Here is a 16,680-nt window from a genome sequence, read left to right on the forward strand (position 1 = left end):
TGAACTAGAGGATGGAAGATCAGCTCCTCTCTCTGTTTTTCTCTCCCTCTCTGTCACTCTTCCTTTCAAATAAATAAAAATAGATCTTTTTAAAAAAGAGAGAGCAAGAGAAAGAGTATGATTTTCAGAAGATTGAAGAAGGCAAATAGTAGTGACCTGAATGACTGTGAGAGGCAGAAAAGGAAGGTAGCAAGGCAAGAACTGGAGCTAGGGAAGAGGTAAAGACAGGGAGGAGGCCATAGACGTCTCACTTGTGAGGCAGACTTTCTATGGTACCTCCCTAAGCCTCAGGCCCTTGCACACAACACACACTGCACAGCACTGCACAGGGCGTGATCTCAAAGGAGCCCTTGAGGTCGCTCCAATGTGGGGGCACAGTGGGGTAGACAGTCCTGACATCTCGGGTCAAGCTCTGGAAGTGGAGTTTTGTTTACGGCAAAGTGTGACTAAATACCTGAGCGTCCCAAGTCAAACGACTTGATCAGTGACTTGACGGTGGTTGCAGACTCAGCAGGTGCTGGAGAAGTCCTGTTGACGTAGATGCCATGCCACCGGCCAGCCACGTCTGCCTCCGAGGGCTCTGGCTCTTCGTTCACTGGTCTGCACGGTAAAGAGCACATCAGACCCAGAAGGTGGAGGATGTCCCCACGTGGACACAAAGAAACGGAAGGAAACTGACGTGTAGAAAATGAACACAGCTAGAGGAGAATCCGAAATTTAAAATTCTATTTTTTGTATCAGTCTGGCATCTTGAAGAAATAATGTAGATAGAGAGCATGGTCTCCCAGGTTTTTAAGATGTTTTCTTGGGAAAATGGTCAGAAATAATATACGTATATTTAAAATGACTTGATGCTAGCCCTAAATAACATGTATATGAGTCTTCTCTGAAGACTTAAATACACACACACACACACACACGTACTGAGCTTTCTGTGAATGGTGAGTGCAAAGGACTTTGGGTTGTCAACGGGTGTTCCCAACCCATGCAGAATATGGAGGTTGGGAAGATGATGCCTCAGGAGTCCCCTGCAGCTGGGATTTCAGATGTAATTTATGTTCCACCAATCCCAAAGACTTGGGCAAGACCTGGGTGGGGCAGAGGTGGGCCACAGGGTGTCTCTATGCTGACACAGACTGCATCAGAGACACAACACTTCTGGTGCTGGTACTTGCAATCATTACTTCCCAGCCATGCAGGCAGCCTCTTCATCCTAAGGCTACCTTCATGGAGACAGAGGCAGCAGTTCCCTTGGTGCCCTAGGCAGGCATTGAGACTTTGGGAACTGTTCCTGGGAGCTCAGCCTAGAGACTGTTTCTTCAGCCCTCCCCACACTTCTGTAAGTCACTCAATACATTTCTGCCCAGAGCAACCAGAGTCAGTCCCCTCTACACAGCGGGGTCCTGAGTCATACACTGCTCTCTGTAAGCAGCAGTAGGGAACGGGACTCTAAAATTGCTCAGCAATTCCGAGCGAGTGGAGCTCCTGCTCTCCCCCACATTTCCTGCTATGTTCTTCATGTGGTTTCTAAATCTGAGCACAAACCCAGAGAAGAGTACTTTGAAGATAGCTCATTTGATTCAATCCTCTCATGCGTGGCTTCCCTATCCAGGGGACTTTGCATGTCATTTAATCTCCCTGTGAATGAACCAAGACAAAAACTTCCACTCTTCTAATTGCTAAATCACTGCTCCTTTTATTATATCATATTGCTGCAGCTGTTTTGCAGGATGACTAATTTATGAGAAGGCCTCAAACAGGCTATTTCTGGTAGTATATTTTAACAAGGTCAGAGGGAATTTAAAATATTTATTTACTGATCTTTTTGAAATTAATCTAGCTACCACAGTTGAATTGTTGAATTTGATTTAATTCTCTAAGCCCTGCATTCAACCTGAATACAATAAATTTAAGTGAAATACAATTTAAAATACTTAAACCACTCTGTCCTGCACTCCTGCCTCCATAAACCCCTTTCAAAAGCAAAAAAAAAAAAAAGTGAGTAAAACTCTGGGAAACCTATAAAGAATTTAGGAAACCATAGGGGTCCTTTTTTAATTTTAATTTTAATTTTTTTTTGACAGACAGAGTAGACAGTGAGAGAGAGAGAGATAGAAAGGTCTTCCTTTTCCGTTGGTTCACCCCCCAATGGCCGCTGCGGCTGGCACGCTGCTGCAGGCGCACCGAGCTGATCGAAAGCCAGAAGCCAGGTGCTTCTCCTGGTCTCCCATGCGGGTGCAGGGCCCAAGGACCTGGGCCATCCTCCACTGCACTCCCTGGCCACAGCAGAGAGCTGGATTGGAAGAGGGACAACCAGGACAGAATCCGGCGCCCTGACTGGGATTAGAACCTGGGGTGCTGGTGGAGGATTAGCCTATTGAGCCGCGGCGCCGGCCACAGGTCCTATTTTTTTTTTTAAATTGTTTTAAAAACTTACTGAAAGGAGATGGTTTTACTATTTTCCCCTTTGTGTTACACAATACAAAATCAGGGTAAATATGTAGAAAGAGAATGAGTCAGATTAGGTCTGGGCAGGAAAATAATTTCCTATTTCCGTCCCAGCCATTCTCAGGAAGCTCCTCAATAAACCAAATGGGCTTCTTCCATAAAAGTTCATTCAAATAACCTGGTACCAAAGGGCCTTCAAGGAAGGTGACGTTTAAAAATTAACTTTCGTGTCATTCCTTAACAATTTAGTAAGAAGCAAACGGAGAATGCTACATTCTGCTGAGGTATCCAAGTGTCTGTGTGATTCAAAACATCACATGATAATCAGGAAGGCTCAATCAGACTTCCTAAGAAAACAGCAAGGCAACAAGAATCAATATTCAGGACTCTTTCCTTCAGATATCCAAAGACAATATTTCAAACAATCATTCTGCTTGGCTGAACAGTAAAACAAAGTATGAGAAAACTCTGTTAGTTATTTAAGTGGATTAGAGAAATCTCCACCAAATTCCATAATAGCTATTTGCATGTGCTTGTGTACAAATGCGGTTTAAGAGGGATCCACAAAGCCTGACTTGACTAACCATAGAAAACAATTACTGAGAATGCTATTGGTTTTATTAGAACAGGTTTAGCATCCCTAATCAGAAAACCAAAACTTGAATTTGCTCTAAAATTGCTAGCTTTTTGAGCACCTACATGATACCACAAATGGAAAATCCCACACCTGACCCCAATGTGATGGGTCACCAGCAAAATGTAGGTGCACTAAAAATACTGTACAAAATCACCTTCAGGGGGCCGGCGCCGTGGCTCACTTAATCCTCTGCCTGCGGCGCCAGCATCCCATACAGGCGCTGGGTTCTAGTCCCGGTTGTTCCTCTTCCAGTCCAGCTCTCTGCTGTGGCCCGGGAGGGCAGTGGAGGATGACCCAAGTCCTTGGGCGCCTGCACCTGCATGGGAGACCAGGAGGAAGCATCTGGTTCCTGGCTTTGGATCGGTGCAGCGCACCGGCCATGCGGCCATTTGGGGAGTGAACCAACGGAAGGAAGACCTTTCTCTCTGTCTCTGTCTCTCCCTCTCACTGTCTAACTCTACCTGTCAAATAAAAAAAGAAAACTTTCTCCTCTAAGAAAAAATACAAAAAAAAAATCACCTTCAGGCTCTATCTATATATAAGGTGCACATGAAACACAAATGGATTTTATCTTTAGATTTGGGTCTTATCCTCAAGATGTCTTATTATGTATATGCAAATACTCCAAACCCAAAACCATTTTTGGTCCCAAGCAATGCAGATGAGCACTTCAATCAGAAAATAAGCTTGAAATTCCTGACACCAGCCTTAGAATTGTCTTAGAACAGTAACAGCCTCAGCAATAAATGGAGTTACTACATATCTTCCGTTCCAAGGCCAAATAAAGGATATTAAGAAAACTTAAGCCTATAGCCAGGTATTTTAGCAAAGTCATTAAATAAAGAAAAAAATGCAAGGTACCACATTGGTAAGAATTTCTTCAAGACTAGTTATTGCCTCTAAGGCTGATGTTAGGTTCTAAAGTCAACTTATTAAAAAAAAAAGCACACATGTAGTCAAATAAGCCTTGCAAATTCTTTAGGTCATCACAAAGTACAGTTTCCATGGTTTTGCAAGTACTAGTGTATGCAAACATACACTATTTCAGTAAGTTTAACACATTACCTTCCCCTATGGGCATCAAACAGTCTGCTCTTTATCTGAAATAGTAGCCACACTTAACAAAAAGAAGGCAAGTTTCCTATCTGTTCTCAGCATATAAAACTACAATAAGAATTAATAAATTCAGTAAACTGAATATGTATATGAAATGACTCCACTATACAGGGTATTTCAAAAGCCTGGGGAAAGTGGAATTGAAAGATAAATTTATTTTGGTGTAAAAGAACTATGAAATCCACACATATGAAAATTCTTCCAAAAAGTTCATGAAAATCCTGTTATAAAGAAACTGCATGGATTGCAAAATTTTGGGGCAAAATAAACTTTTACTTCCATTATTCCATGAGCATTTTGAAGTATTCTTGCATATGCCAAGCACTGTACAACATGTCTTAAGAAACTTTATTAAATTAAACTTCCCACAAAAATCTAATGTTAGTAACCCTTGTGTTAGGAGGAAAACTGGACAAAGCTCACAAGGTTTATAAATGGTGAGCCTTGGGTGCAAGTCCAGCTTTGTTTGGTAACACTACTTGCAATTTTTCTATAATACATCAGTGTTCTGTGAAAAGCACACAGGATTCCAAATACAATAATCATGCTGATGTTATTTATTATTGAAACTTACTATAGATTTAAGAAAAATTGCTACCAACACTTATTTTCAGTGCTGTCATCTTTATGCAATAATTTGCTCTTAGGACGTGGTGACCCATACCTGAGAATGATGGATGGCTGGAGACCAGATCGCCTGACGCATGAACACAGAGCTGGTGACACACACGCCCATCGGCAGGCAACAACAGTTCACCTCAACCATGGCAAGCAGTGCGTCACCTGCTCACTGGATGCTGGGCGTCTATGGCCTTTTATATGTCTAATATTGTAACTTAACACACATATCGGCAATGATCCATTGCATTCCTTGTTGGAATACAGAATGAGCTTCAGTAGTGTTGATTTTCTACAGCATTTACTTCATCAAGGTGCCACTTGGTGTTGCCATCTACTTTGACCCAAGTACAGGTGAGTTCCTGTACATTTTTTTTTCAGTACTCAAACATTAACTCCATTTGGGTAAGGACATATTATGCCACTTTTACCTTCACAAACAGCAAATTAAGATTTGTAAAGAGGACCACGTGCTCACAACCACCAGGCCTCCTTGAACAAGCCAGCACAGCCCAGCTCCAGGCTGACTCCTGATCACCTCCCTCTGCCGGTCTAGCTTTGGGACTACTGTCTTACCACCTGAAGTTGCGTCCCCTTTGTCTCTTGCCTCTGTGCCATTACTCATTCTATGACCTTACCTGGAATGTAACTTCCTTATCATACTTCTTAATGTTTTTCACAAAACATTTCTAAAAGAAGTTTGTCAATTAAAGAGATTATGACATATTCTGTCTCTTAGGTGTCACACAGTATCTTCTGATGTTCATTTTCACATTTCAACATAAAAATACATAGTAATAAAGACAAACAGAGCAAAACAAGAACTTGGACACAAGCATCCTAATCTCCAAATCCTAACAAGAAGAATCAAAGAGACAGTATTACATCAGCAATGGGAAGGAATCACGTGTACCACTTGGACTTTGAAGGATTTCTGCCACATAGAGAGTAGGTGGGGGAAAGTGGAAAGAAAATCCTAGAGACTTTCCTCTAATCCTCGTCCAAAGAAAACGCAGAAGGGGAAAACCCCACTGAAGTCTCATATTTTAGACGCCCAGGGCTAGAGAGGTGCATGAAGCCCAGAGAGCACGTAGCACATTCTTGCAGAGATCAGGAAAAGCCCTGGCTGGGTGGGGAGGGGTGGGTCACCCCAGACACACAGGGCAGCTCAGGAAGAGCCATTATATGGAATCACCAAGCAAAGGTAGACCCAGGACGCTGGCTCCCACATTTTGGTTTCACCAGAGAAGAAACTGGATGCAGATAAATTTCCTCTACTAGGTACCAACTCCTTCTGTACTCTCTTGGAGTTTCTGTGTCCCCAGTATCTGTATTACACATTGACCTTAAGGAGTTGTCCCTTCATTTAAGTATGAGAAGATTCTAAGCATCAGCCGTCACATCAGTGAATCCACATACAATGTACACTCACTGATCTCAAAGGTCAGGCCCTGACATGTGGTCACCTAAGCAAGAGTTGGTGATGGGCAAAAACATTCCCTGACTTATGAAAATGTTTCATAATATAAAAAGGATAATGGCACTTGAGAGAACTAACACTAGTAAATGTACAACAAAAAAAATAGAACTAGATCCTTGATAGCATCTACCTTAAAATTCAATAAAATAAAAAAAATGGGGCTGGCATTATGGTACGCAGTTTAAGCTGATGTCTGGGATGCCAGCATCTTATATCAGAGTGCTAGTTGAGTCCTGGTTATACTGCTTCTGATCCAGCTCCCTGGTAATGTGTCTGGGAAAGCAGTGTAAGATGGCCCAAGTGCTTGGACTCCTGCCATCCATGTGGGAGACTGGGATCCAGTTTCTGGCTTCAGGATGGCCCAGACCCAGCTGTTGTGGCCATCTGGAGAGTATACCAGTTGTCTCTCTACCTTTCAAATAAATAAAAATAAATCTTAAAAAAAAAAGAAAAAGTAGATGAAAGATGACATTTAAAACAAAAGGCTGATTTTAATAGACATATCAGCAATCTAACAATCTCATTATACATGTTGTAAGGTAGAATTCACTCAGAAACATAAGAAATGAGGGAACGTTTGGGAAGGTGTCTGAACTCAGACAAAATGAACAAGGTAAATGTGGATTTGGCAAGCCAAAGATGGTTTTGTAATAAATGCTGCTGACATGACTGGCTACTGACCTGTAAGAAAAAGAACCAGAGCTCACATTAGATGAAATAAAGACAGCCAAAATGGCTATGTGTGTGTTCACACACACATGCATGTGTACCTGCACATGCTTTTATTTGCATAAGACTGGGGTAGGAGAAATAATGAACAAAAATCCCAGAAACAATAAAAAACACTGACATTCCATAATAATATGAAATTCCCTATGTGGAAAGACAATAAAGTCAAAAGATCCATAATACACCAGCATAAAAATACACTCCTTAATGACTCATAAATTAGTAAGAAAAAAATCAGCTCAGTGAAAAAATATGCAAAAGTGATTGAACCAGCAATTTTTAGAAGAGAAAATACCAGTGGTTAGGAAATACATAAACATATGCTCCGTAAACAGACGTTTCTCAAAGGAAGTCACACGGATGCCCAACAGGTACCTGAAAACATGCTCAGCATCACTGATCATGAGGGAAACGCAAATCAAACCACCATGAGATAGCATTTCATTCCAGTTAGGTGGGCTATTATCAGCAAGACAAAAGACACCAGGTGCTGGTAAGGATGTGCACATTGCTGATGGTGTTGAAGACAGTATGCAGGTTTCTCAAAAAAAAAAACTAAACTAAAAATAGAACTACCATATGATCCAGCAATCCCATTACTGAGTTGTATCCCAGGGAAGTGCAATCAACCCAAGAGACATCTGCACTCCTATGTCTACAGCAGCTCTATTCACAATAACTAAGAAATGGAGACAAAACATTGAAAAAAAATTTATCCACTGATGAGTGGATAAAGTACAGTACATCCATCTAGACATAAAATGCATAAAATCTTGTTAGGTGCAGCAACAAGGATGGAACTGGAAGCCATTATATTTAATTGAAATAATCCACAATAAGCAAGATCTCACTCATATGTGGAAACTAAAAGAGTTCATCTCATAGTTAAAATAGCAGTTACCAGAGGCTGGGGGAGAGTTGGGGAGAGGGATGAGAAAAGACTAATGGGTACTAAGTCAGATAGAGGTAGTTCTGATGTTCTATTGCACAGCAGGATGACTTTATTTATTTATTTGTATACTTGTTTAAACTTTCTATTAATTTTATTTTATTTATTTAAAGGCAGAGAGAGATACAGATAGGTATCTCCCACCTGCTGGTTCATTTCCCAAATGCTCACAACATTGGGGCTAGGATAGTCACGAGTCAAGAATTCATTTACCCAGGTGCATGGCAGTGACTCAACTACTTGAGCCATCACTTGCTGCATCCCAGGGTGTGCGCCAGCAAAAAGCTGGAATCAGGAGTGGATCCAGCACTTGAACCCAGGCACTTCAATATGGGACGCTTGTGTCCCAAGTGGCAGCTCAAATGCTAGGCTAAATGCTCACGATCATTTTAAGTTGACTTCAATTTTTTAAAAAGGTGTTTGTTTTCGTCTACTTGAAATGCAGAGCCATAAAGAGAGAAAAAGACACAGAAAGAGAGAGAGAGAGAAAGAGAGAGAGATCCATGGTTCATTCCTCAAATGGCTGCAACAGCCATGGCTGGGCTAGGTCAAAGCCAGGAGCTCAGAACTCCATCCTGGTCTCCTTATGGATGGTAGGGGCCTGATCACTTGAGCCATCATCTGCTACTTCCCAGGATGCAGTAGCAAGAGGCTAGCTAGGAAGCAGACTTGAACTGGCACTTCAATATGGGATATGGGGTGTCATGAGTCATGGCATAACCTGCTGTATCACAATGCCCACTCCCTAGGATGACCATTTGATAATGAGAATACACTGCTTATTTCTCCAAAAGACAAAATAAAACCTAGAAAAAAAGGATGTTGGATGTTTTCACCATAAAGAACCGTTAAATGTTTGATGGACATGTTTATCCTGATTGAACATTATACAATGCATACATGTACAGAAAACATGGTGCCCCACCGATATGCACAATTTTTTAATAAGTATTTATTCATTTATTTTATTTATTTGAAAGACAGAGATTCCCATCTGCTGGTGCACTCCCCCAAATGCCTGCAACAGCAAGGCATAGATACCAAAGCCAGGAGCTGGGAACTCAATCTAGGTATCTCACGTAGGCAGCAGGAATCCAACTACTTAAGTCATTACTGATGCCTCCCAGGGTGTGCCTTAGCAGGAAGCTGGAACTTAGAGTGGAGCTGGGACTTGAACTCAGGCACTCTGATATGGAATGGGGCATACCATAAACCATCTTAACCACTGCATCAGACACCTGCCTTGATATGTATAATTTTTAGGTGTCAGTTTAAAATTTTAAAAATTATCTTTAGGCCGGCGCCGCGGCTCAATAGACTAATCCTCCACCTGCGGCACCGGCACACCGGGTTCCACTCCCGGTTAGGGCACCAGATTCTGTCCTGGCTGCCCCTCTTCCAGTCCAGCTCTCTGCTGTGGCCTGGGAGTGCAGTGGAGGATGGCCCAAGTCCCTGGGCCCTGCACCTGCATGGGAGACCAGGAGAAGCACCTGGCTCCTGCCTTTGGATCAGCGCTGTGCACCGGCGGCAGCAGCCATTGGAGGGTGAACCAATGGCAAGGGAAGACCTTTCTCTCTGTCTCTCTCTCTCACTGTCCACTCTGCCTGTCAAAAAAATAAAAATAAAAATAAAATCCTATTTTTAGGAATTCAGCCTAAAAAAATAGAAACACAATTACACAAGATGGTGTGAATAAAGACTGATATTATAGCATTAGTCATAGAGGAAAAAAAACTAGAAAAATCATCTTAATGTTTATCAGTAAGACAATATTTGACTATTCTAGGGCATGCTCATCCTATGGAATATATGGAGCTACGGGGACAAGATTTGGCCTAGCAGTTAAAATGCTAGCCCAAATGCCTGCACCCCATTTCAGAGGGACAGGTTTGATACTCACCTCTGGTCCCTGATTCCAGTTTCCTGCTAATGCAGACCCTGGGAGGCAGCAGTGGTGACCCAAGGGATGGGGTTTCTGCCTCAAGTGGCAGACACTGATTAAGTTTCCCTGCTCCCAGCTTTGACCCCAGGCAGTGGCAACTGCAGGCATTAGGAAGTGAACCAGCAGACAGGAGCTTGGGCTCTCTCTCTTTCTGTTTTTCAAATAAATAAATAAAAATATAAAAATTTCCATATATTGATATGGATAGATGTTCACAATATATAAAGTGCAGAGTATTGTAGAGAACATAATCCCATTTTCATAAAAAATGTATAAATGAATACTATCATAGATTTTAGTAAAGTGATGAGTAAAATATAAACATTAACACTAATTATCTTATTGGGTGGTACCGGAGGAGAAGGAGGCTTAATATTTTTCTTCATTTTAATACTAATACATTTAAATATGATTTCATATTTCAGGAAAAATCAACACATTAAATAAGCAATTTCTGAAAATTTCAGCAACATGTATTTAGACTTCAAATTCCATATATCACATTGTCTGATACCCTGGAGTTTTTGCCTTAAAAATTAATTGATGCAAAATAAGCATTTTTGCTCCAAGTCTTCTTATTTGAATAATGAAATTATTAAAAATTACATTCATAATCCATATCAACCACCTACTATTATATTTAAAGTCCAGCCTATATCAACCTCAAATTCTAGTTATTTGATGTGGCCTTTAAAGTTCTGTAACCAGGAGTGGGCGTTTGGTACAGTAGTTAAGACATGCTTTGGAGGGGCCAGCACTGTGGCATAGCATGTAAAGCCTCTGCCTATGGTGTTGGCATCCCATACAGGTGCTGGTTCGAATCCCGGCTGCTCCACTTCCAATCCAGCACTCTACTGATAGCCTGGGAAAGAAGTGGAGGATGGCCCAGGTGCTTGGGCCCCTGCACCTGTATGGGAGACCCAGGGGAGGCTCCCAGTTCCTGGCTCCTGGCTCCAGATGGGCCCAGCTCTGGCAGTTGTCAACATTTGGGGAGTGAACCAGTGGATGGAAGACATCTCACTCTCTCTGTCTCTGCCTTTCTGTAACTCTGTCTTTCAGATAAACAAATTTTTTTTTTTTTTAAAGACACCCCTTGGGAATCCCAAATTCCATATTGGAGTGTTTGGGTTTGAGTCCCAGCTCTGCTCCTGACAGTTTCCTGTTAAAGCAAATCTTGGAAGGCAGCGGTGAAAGATCAAGATGGGTCCCTGTCACACACCTGGTTTCCAGTTCCTGGTGTTGGCCTGGCACAACCTTAGGGGTACTGTGGGCATTTTATGAGTGAGTCAGCAGATAGGCTACCTCTCTCTCTCTCTTTTTTTTTTTAAGATTTATTTATTTATTTGAAAGTCAGAGTTACACAGAGAGGAGAGGCAGAGAGACAGAGAGAGAGAAAAAGAGAGAGAGAGATCTTCCCTTTGCTGGTTCACTCCCCAATTGGCCGCAATGGCCGGAGCTGCGCCGATCCAAAGCCAGGAGCCAGGAGATTCTTCCAGGTCTCCCACGTGGGTGCAGAGGCCCAAGGACTTGGGCCATCTTCTACTGCTTTCCCAGGCCATAGCAGAGAGCTGGATCAGAAGTGGAGCCGCGGGGTCTCCAACCGGCGCCCATATGGGATGCCAGCACTTCAGGCCAGGGCGTTAACCTGTTGTACCACAGCAATGGACCCATCTACCACGCTTTTTCGCTCTCTGTATTTTGCCTTTCAGAAGAAAAATTATACTGACTGAATAACTTCAAATATAAATAAAGTTCTGGAACTATACTAATGAAAAAATTAGAACAAAATGACACAAAGACCATGCGAAAATGCAGGCAGTGATTAAAAACCTTTTGGGATGCCTGCCTCCTTCAACATAGTGCCTGGTTCCAGCCCCAGCTACTCTGCTTCCAATCTTAGCTTCCTGCTACTATTGACAGCAGCAGGGGATGTTTCAAGTACTTGGGTCCCTGCCACTCCTCTGGGAGACCAGGATTGAGTTCTGAACTCCTGGCTTTGCCCTGGCCCAGCTCCAGCTCCAGCTACTGTGGGCATTTGGTGAGTGAACCTGCAGCTAGAAGATCTGTCTGCATCTCTCTCTTGCTCTCTCTTTCTGCCTTTCAAATAAAATGAAAAATAAATATTTTCTTAAAAAAATCAAGCAACAGACTCTCTAAATAATAACATATTTATTTAGTACTTCATAAACATATATAAAAATATCCAACAGTACCTGAAATAAAGACAGATTAAAATAGGAGGTGCAAATGTAGCTATGCCTTTTAAGTTGAGGTTGCATTTTTCTTACTGTTAATATTTAAAAACACCTGGCAAGTGAATTTTAAATCATTCTAAAACTTCTCAGAATATAAATTCCAACTCTACTACTAGCAACTGTACAAGTGTCCACATTATTTTTACAGAGAAGACAGCCAGCATCATTTTTCTCACACCAGGTTAAAATTTTCTTATGATTCTGAGCTCTCCAGTTTGACGCCCTGAAACATCTTCCTGAGTATGAAGAGCATTCCTGTTCCTGATTTTCCTTTTATTGGATAATAACTCTTATCTTGCCCTATCCTTTGGATGATATGGCTAACAACCCTACATTGTAAACTAGCTCCTCACAAGAGAAGCACAGGTTTCTGCCTGATGGAGGTTGTTGAATTTGGAAAGAGATCCTCACAATCATATGAATGTCCAAAAGTTTAAAATCTGAGTTTTGGATCACTCTGAGTTGTACAGGTCTGCACTGACAGCCGTTAAAGTTTCGAAGGTAAGCTTATTCATGAGGCTTTTGTTGTAGTTGTCGTTCATCAGTTTTCAGTTGTTTTTCGATTAGTCCTGTCACCGTGCCTGCATATGTGATTTAAACTACAGCCTTTATCATCAACCAAACATCTATTCACATGCAGCTCAGCAAAGAGTCTGGAAATCCAACCAAAGCTTAGTAGCTGCTTGTCTCAGATGAGGTAATGAAGTCAGACCCCAGCTTGAAAAAGCTCAAGTGAAACTTGATATCAGGAAGCAGAACTTTCTAACTTCTTCAGAGTAAGGCATCATTGCAGGCAGCTTCTTACTTTGCATTAAGTAGTGTGAATTCCAAGATTATCAGACATCATATTCAGAAGGAAGCATAAAAACAAAGGCCAACAAGTAAGTAGAACCCCTGCATCGGCTGCATTCACCACGCTCAGAACTTGCTAAGGCGCTAATCCCTCTCAACACTCTAGTTACATATAAAACATCTCTTTTTCACAAGAATTAAACTTTGTTTTCAGCGTAACTTCATTTTATTCTTCAAATAAAAGATTGCTGAATCTTCTGAGGAATAAAAAAGAGGGAGGGATCATCTTTGATCATGCAGTGAGTTGATTCCACAATGTAGAAAAAAAGGTAAAAGAGACTTGATTGCAACGATTGTGTGTGCAACAGTGAATGTTACAAGGAGACAACTGGGCTCTCTATAAAGAGGTAATTTCTCCTGTGCACATTCCCCCTTTCATACAGAAATGGCTGTGGTTTCCAATCATGGCAAGGGCAGGGCTGTCTTTCTTCCACCACGTGCTCTGCTAGCTGACAGAGACCATGGAGCTGTGAAGATAGAAATGGGAGGGAAGGCTGGTAAAGGAGTGACTTAAGGCAACAGGATCTTAGTTTACAAAACACAAAAATGTCCCACAGGGGAAGGCTAATGTCCAGAGTAGGCCAACGCATCTTCATTCCTACTGCTCCAATTCTTAGGAAATCAAAGATTTTCAGACAGAGAAAATGCCAAAGACTTCAAATGCATTTATGCAACTTCCACCAGAAATTTCTTCAATGAAGAACTGTGTTGGTGAAGTGGAGAGTCCAGGAGGAATAACATAGGGCCATCTGAAATTTACAGAAAAGCTTGTGGTTCCTCTACTGTCTGACAGTCAAGGCCAAAAAAAAAAAAAAAGATAAAAATTAAAAAAGGTTTCTCCTATTAATACAGCTCAAAAATCCTAAAGGCCTAAGGGAAGCTTATGTTCACATTTTTCAAAGAAAATCTGTAAAGATGGGGTCAGAGAGCATGGAGTCGGACGCAGCTCTTCAGAACTGTAGACTATTTAATGCATAAATGGGAATTTAAACCATGAAAAAATAAGTGGCGTGTGGGTGAACGGAGCATGCTTTCTGGAATACCCAGACATGAAAGGTCCAGTTTCAACACGAAGGACCCATAAAATGCCAAAGGCCCCTACAGTCATTCAGAAACTGCTGCTGAGGCCCAGGAGAGCTGCCCCCTCCCTACCAGGGCCAGGGATTTGGATCAAAGCATTTGCAGCAAGAATGCCAGAAGAGATTTCTCAGTGACCCAAGAATATGCACCTCCAATCTCCAACCTCCAACCTCCGCACTTGCCCTCTCAACAGCAGCCAAGGAACACTAAGAAGCTGTGACCATCGGAGCTCTCAAGAACAACACAGAGGGTGACACAGGCACACACGGATATTAGGGACAAGGCAGATGTGTACATGTGGAATTAGAAGCCAGTTCCAGCAGAGTGTGCACGTGATGGGCCATGTTACTCACTTCAGAGATGACATTGCAAGAACCAGTGGGTGGTACAAACTGAACACATTTGAATCTTAGGCGTTTTATTCTGGAAATTAATACAGTTAAATAGGCACAGATGTCAGTGTATTTAGTGACCTCTTTTTAAGATGTTTTCTATAGATGCTTACTGGTGTTACCCAATAAAAACATGGGCTGTCACCCTAAAAATAGTGGCATTTATGGCCTCAGTCTGTCCTTGCTACTATCTGAGAAGTCCATGTCATGTTCTGCCCATCGACAATTTCTTTCATTCAAAACACTGTGTGTAGCCCACCAAATCATGGTGTTGGGCTTCCTGTGTGTTTTCTGTCTGTCAGGTCCCAGGACTCAATCTTTCAGGAAAAAGAACTGATGTTTCAATTTCATTTAGAGTTTCCATTTCAATGACTTTCAACTGTCTAAAAGTAGAAGAGCCAAGAGTTGAGGAAGCTATTCATTATCCCTTTATACATTTATTTGTATGTGTCCAGTACAACAGATCACTTTCAGGTCCATAAAAAACATATCAGTTTGTTCAAATTTCTAAATGAGGAATACCAGGCTCCCAAATCACAGCTAAGACAGAGATGCCATTGTGTGAAAAGGTTCAAAGGATGGCACCAGATGGATGGTACAGTTGGCATTTTGGGTTTCTGATTCTCCCACTACAGGTCAGCTGACCAACTGGTCCCAGAGAATGGCAGAGCTTCCAGGACCCTGAAATGCTACTTGCTCTCAGCTCCTCACTTAACAGCGAATGGAGCTAGGCCTGGGAAGGAGCCATGCCAGCTGGTGACAAAGATGAGTCTACAGTCCTAATTCTCCATCAGTTATTCCAACTCAAATAAAACTATCCTTGAGAACAGAATGAGCTTAATGAAGATCATTAATGAGTTTTATAATATCCCACTTTGTTTCAGTAATGAGTTCTTCATAATAAATGCTAATTTGAATCCCTAGCCAGGCACACTGTTTGCCCACCTACCAGCCAGACTCTAACAATTCTTTCCAATGTCCACCTACGCACAATGTGATTATGAAATCTCATGTCATGATCAAGGTGCTTTCTGGATGCTCTTACCTTCTCTTAGTTGCACTTGGAGGACCTCATCAAGAGAATTCTCTGCAAATTCTTTGGCTATGACTGAACCAAGAATGACTCTTGAGTTCACTGACAGTTACATGACTGTCAAAGTCAAACAATTTCCAGTCAAGAACTCATTCAGCCCAGATGGAAGCACTAGATTGCCTCAGGAGCTTTGAGTGTGAGTTGGTTTCAATTCTTGCTTGAGTGGTGGGTTCGGGAAGTAGCTGAGCCATCAGTGAGTAACTTTCAAAGAGTCAGCTCTTTAGAGGAGGTAGGTTTCCAGAGAAGGGCAAAATCAGATAAAAACCCACCATAGGCAGTTGTCTCAAATCCTGCCAAAGGCCATGACAGGCAAGAAACAGCTGACATCTGGTTTTAGTAAAATGCATTTCAGTAAAATGCTATATTTTTGATTTGTGGCAGTTCTAAAATTTTCAAACATCAGGATTGTCATTGTGGCGTAGTGGGTAAGGCCATTGCCTGCGATGCTGGCATCCCTTACGGGCGTTTGTTCAAGTTCCTGCTACTCATCTTCTGATCCAACTCCCTGCTAATGTACCTGTGAAAGCAGTTTAAAATTGCCTAAGTACTAGGGCCCCTGCACCCATGTGAGAGACCTGGATGAAATTCCTGGCTCTTGGCTTTCACTTGGCCCAGCCCTGGCCATTGTGGCCATTTGGGGGGTGAACCAGTGATGGAAGACCTCTCTCTGTGTTTCTCTGTCTCTTTCTGTAACTCTGCCCTTCAAGTAGTAAATAAATATTTAAACAAAATAAAATTTTGAAATGTTTTGTGATAAAGAATAAAATGCTCAATTTGGGAGGCAGGGTTTGCAAATCACTGGAAAATCAATACAGAAATATTTTTTTAAAGTAAACTTAAATTTGAAGATATAAGATAGAGCATATGGAGTCCTAAATTATCAGACACACACAGATTCCCTGTTATAGTAGTGTTCAAGTTGTATGATCTGGTCTGTATCTTAGAATCTACCTAAAAATTATAGAATCTTACATATAAATTGTTTAGGGCTACCATGGCATTTCAGGACTTGTCTTTTACCATTTATCTTCAAAATAATGTGTATAGGAAGCAATACAAGTTACGACTTTGTTCCTCTTCCAAAGACAA

General features: G+C 41.7%; 1 protein-coding gene across 8 annotated transcripts in view; it reads right to left on the reverse strand.

The window, feature by feature from the left end:
* Positions 1 to 16,680, reverse strand: part of SPECC1 (sperm antigen with calponin homology and coiled-coil domains 1) — a 337,615-nt gene that overhangs the window by 90,045 nt on the left and 230,890 nt on the right. For 3 of the 8 annotated variants that reach the window (XM_008270674.5, XM_008270675.5, XM_008270676.5), the window contains one exon: positions 455 to 600. In XM_008270674.5, the coding sequence (XP_008268896.3) occupies positions 455 to 600 (146 nt within the window). Of the gene's footprint in view, positions 1 to 454; positions 601 to 12,073; positions 13,813 to 16,680 lie in introns of those variants that run through there. The other 5 variants (XM_070061464.2, XM_051824433.3, XM_070061466.2 and 2 more) reach the window with 2 other exon arrangements.

The sequence above is a fragment of the Oryctolagus cuniculus genome, chromosome 17 (assembly GCF_051225735.1).
Source record: "Oryctolagus cuniculus isolate XC-2025 breed Fujian yellow rabbit chromosome 17, ASM5122573v1, whole genome shotgun sequence".
In the NCBI taxonomy this organism is placed as follows: Eukaryota; Metazoa; Chordata; class Mammalia; order Lagomorpha; family Leporidae; genus Oryctolagus; species Oryctolagus cuniculus.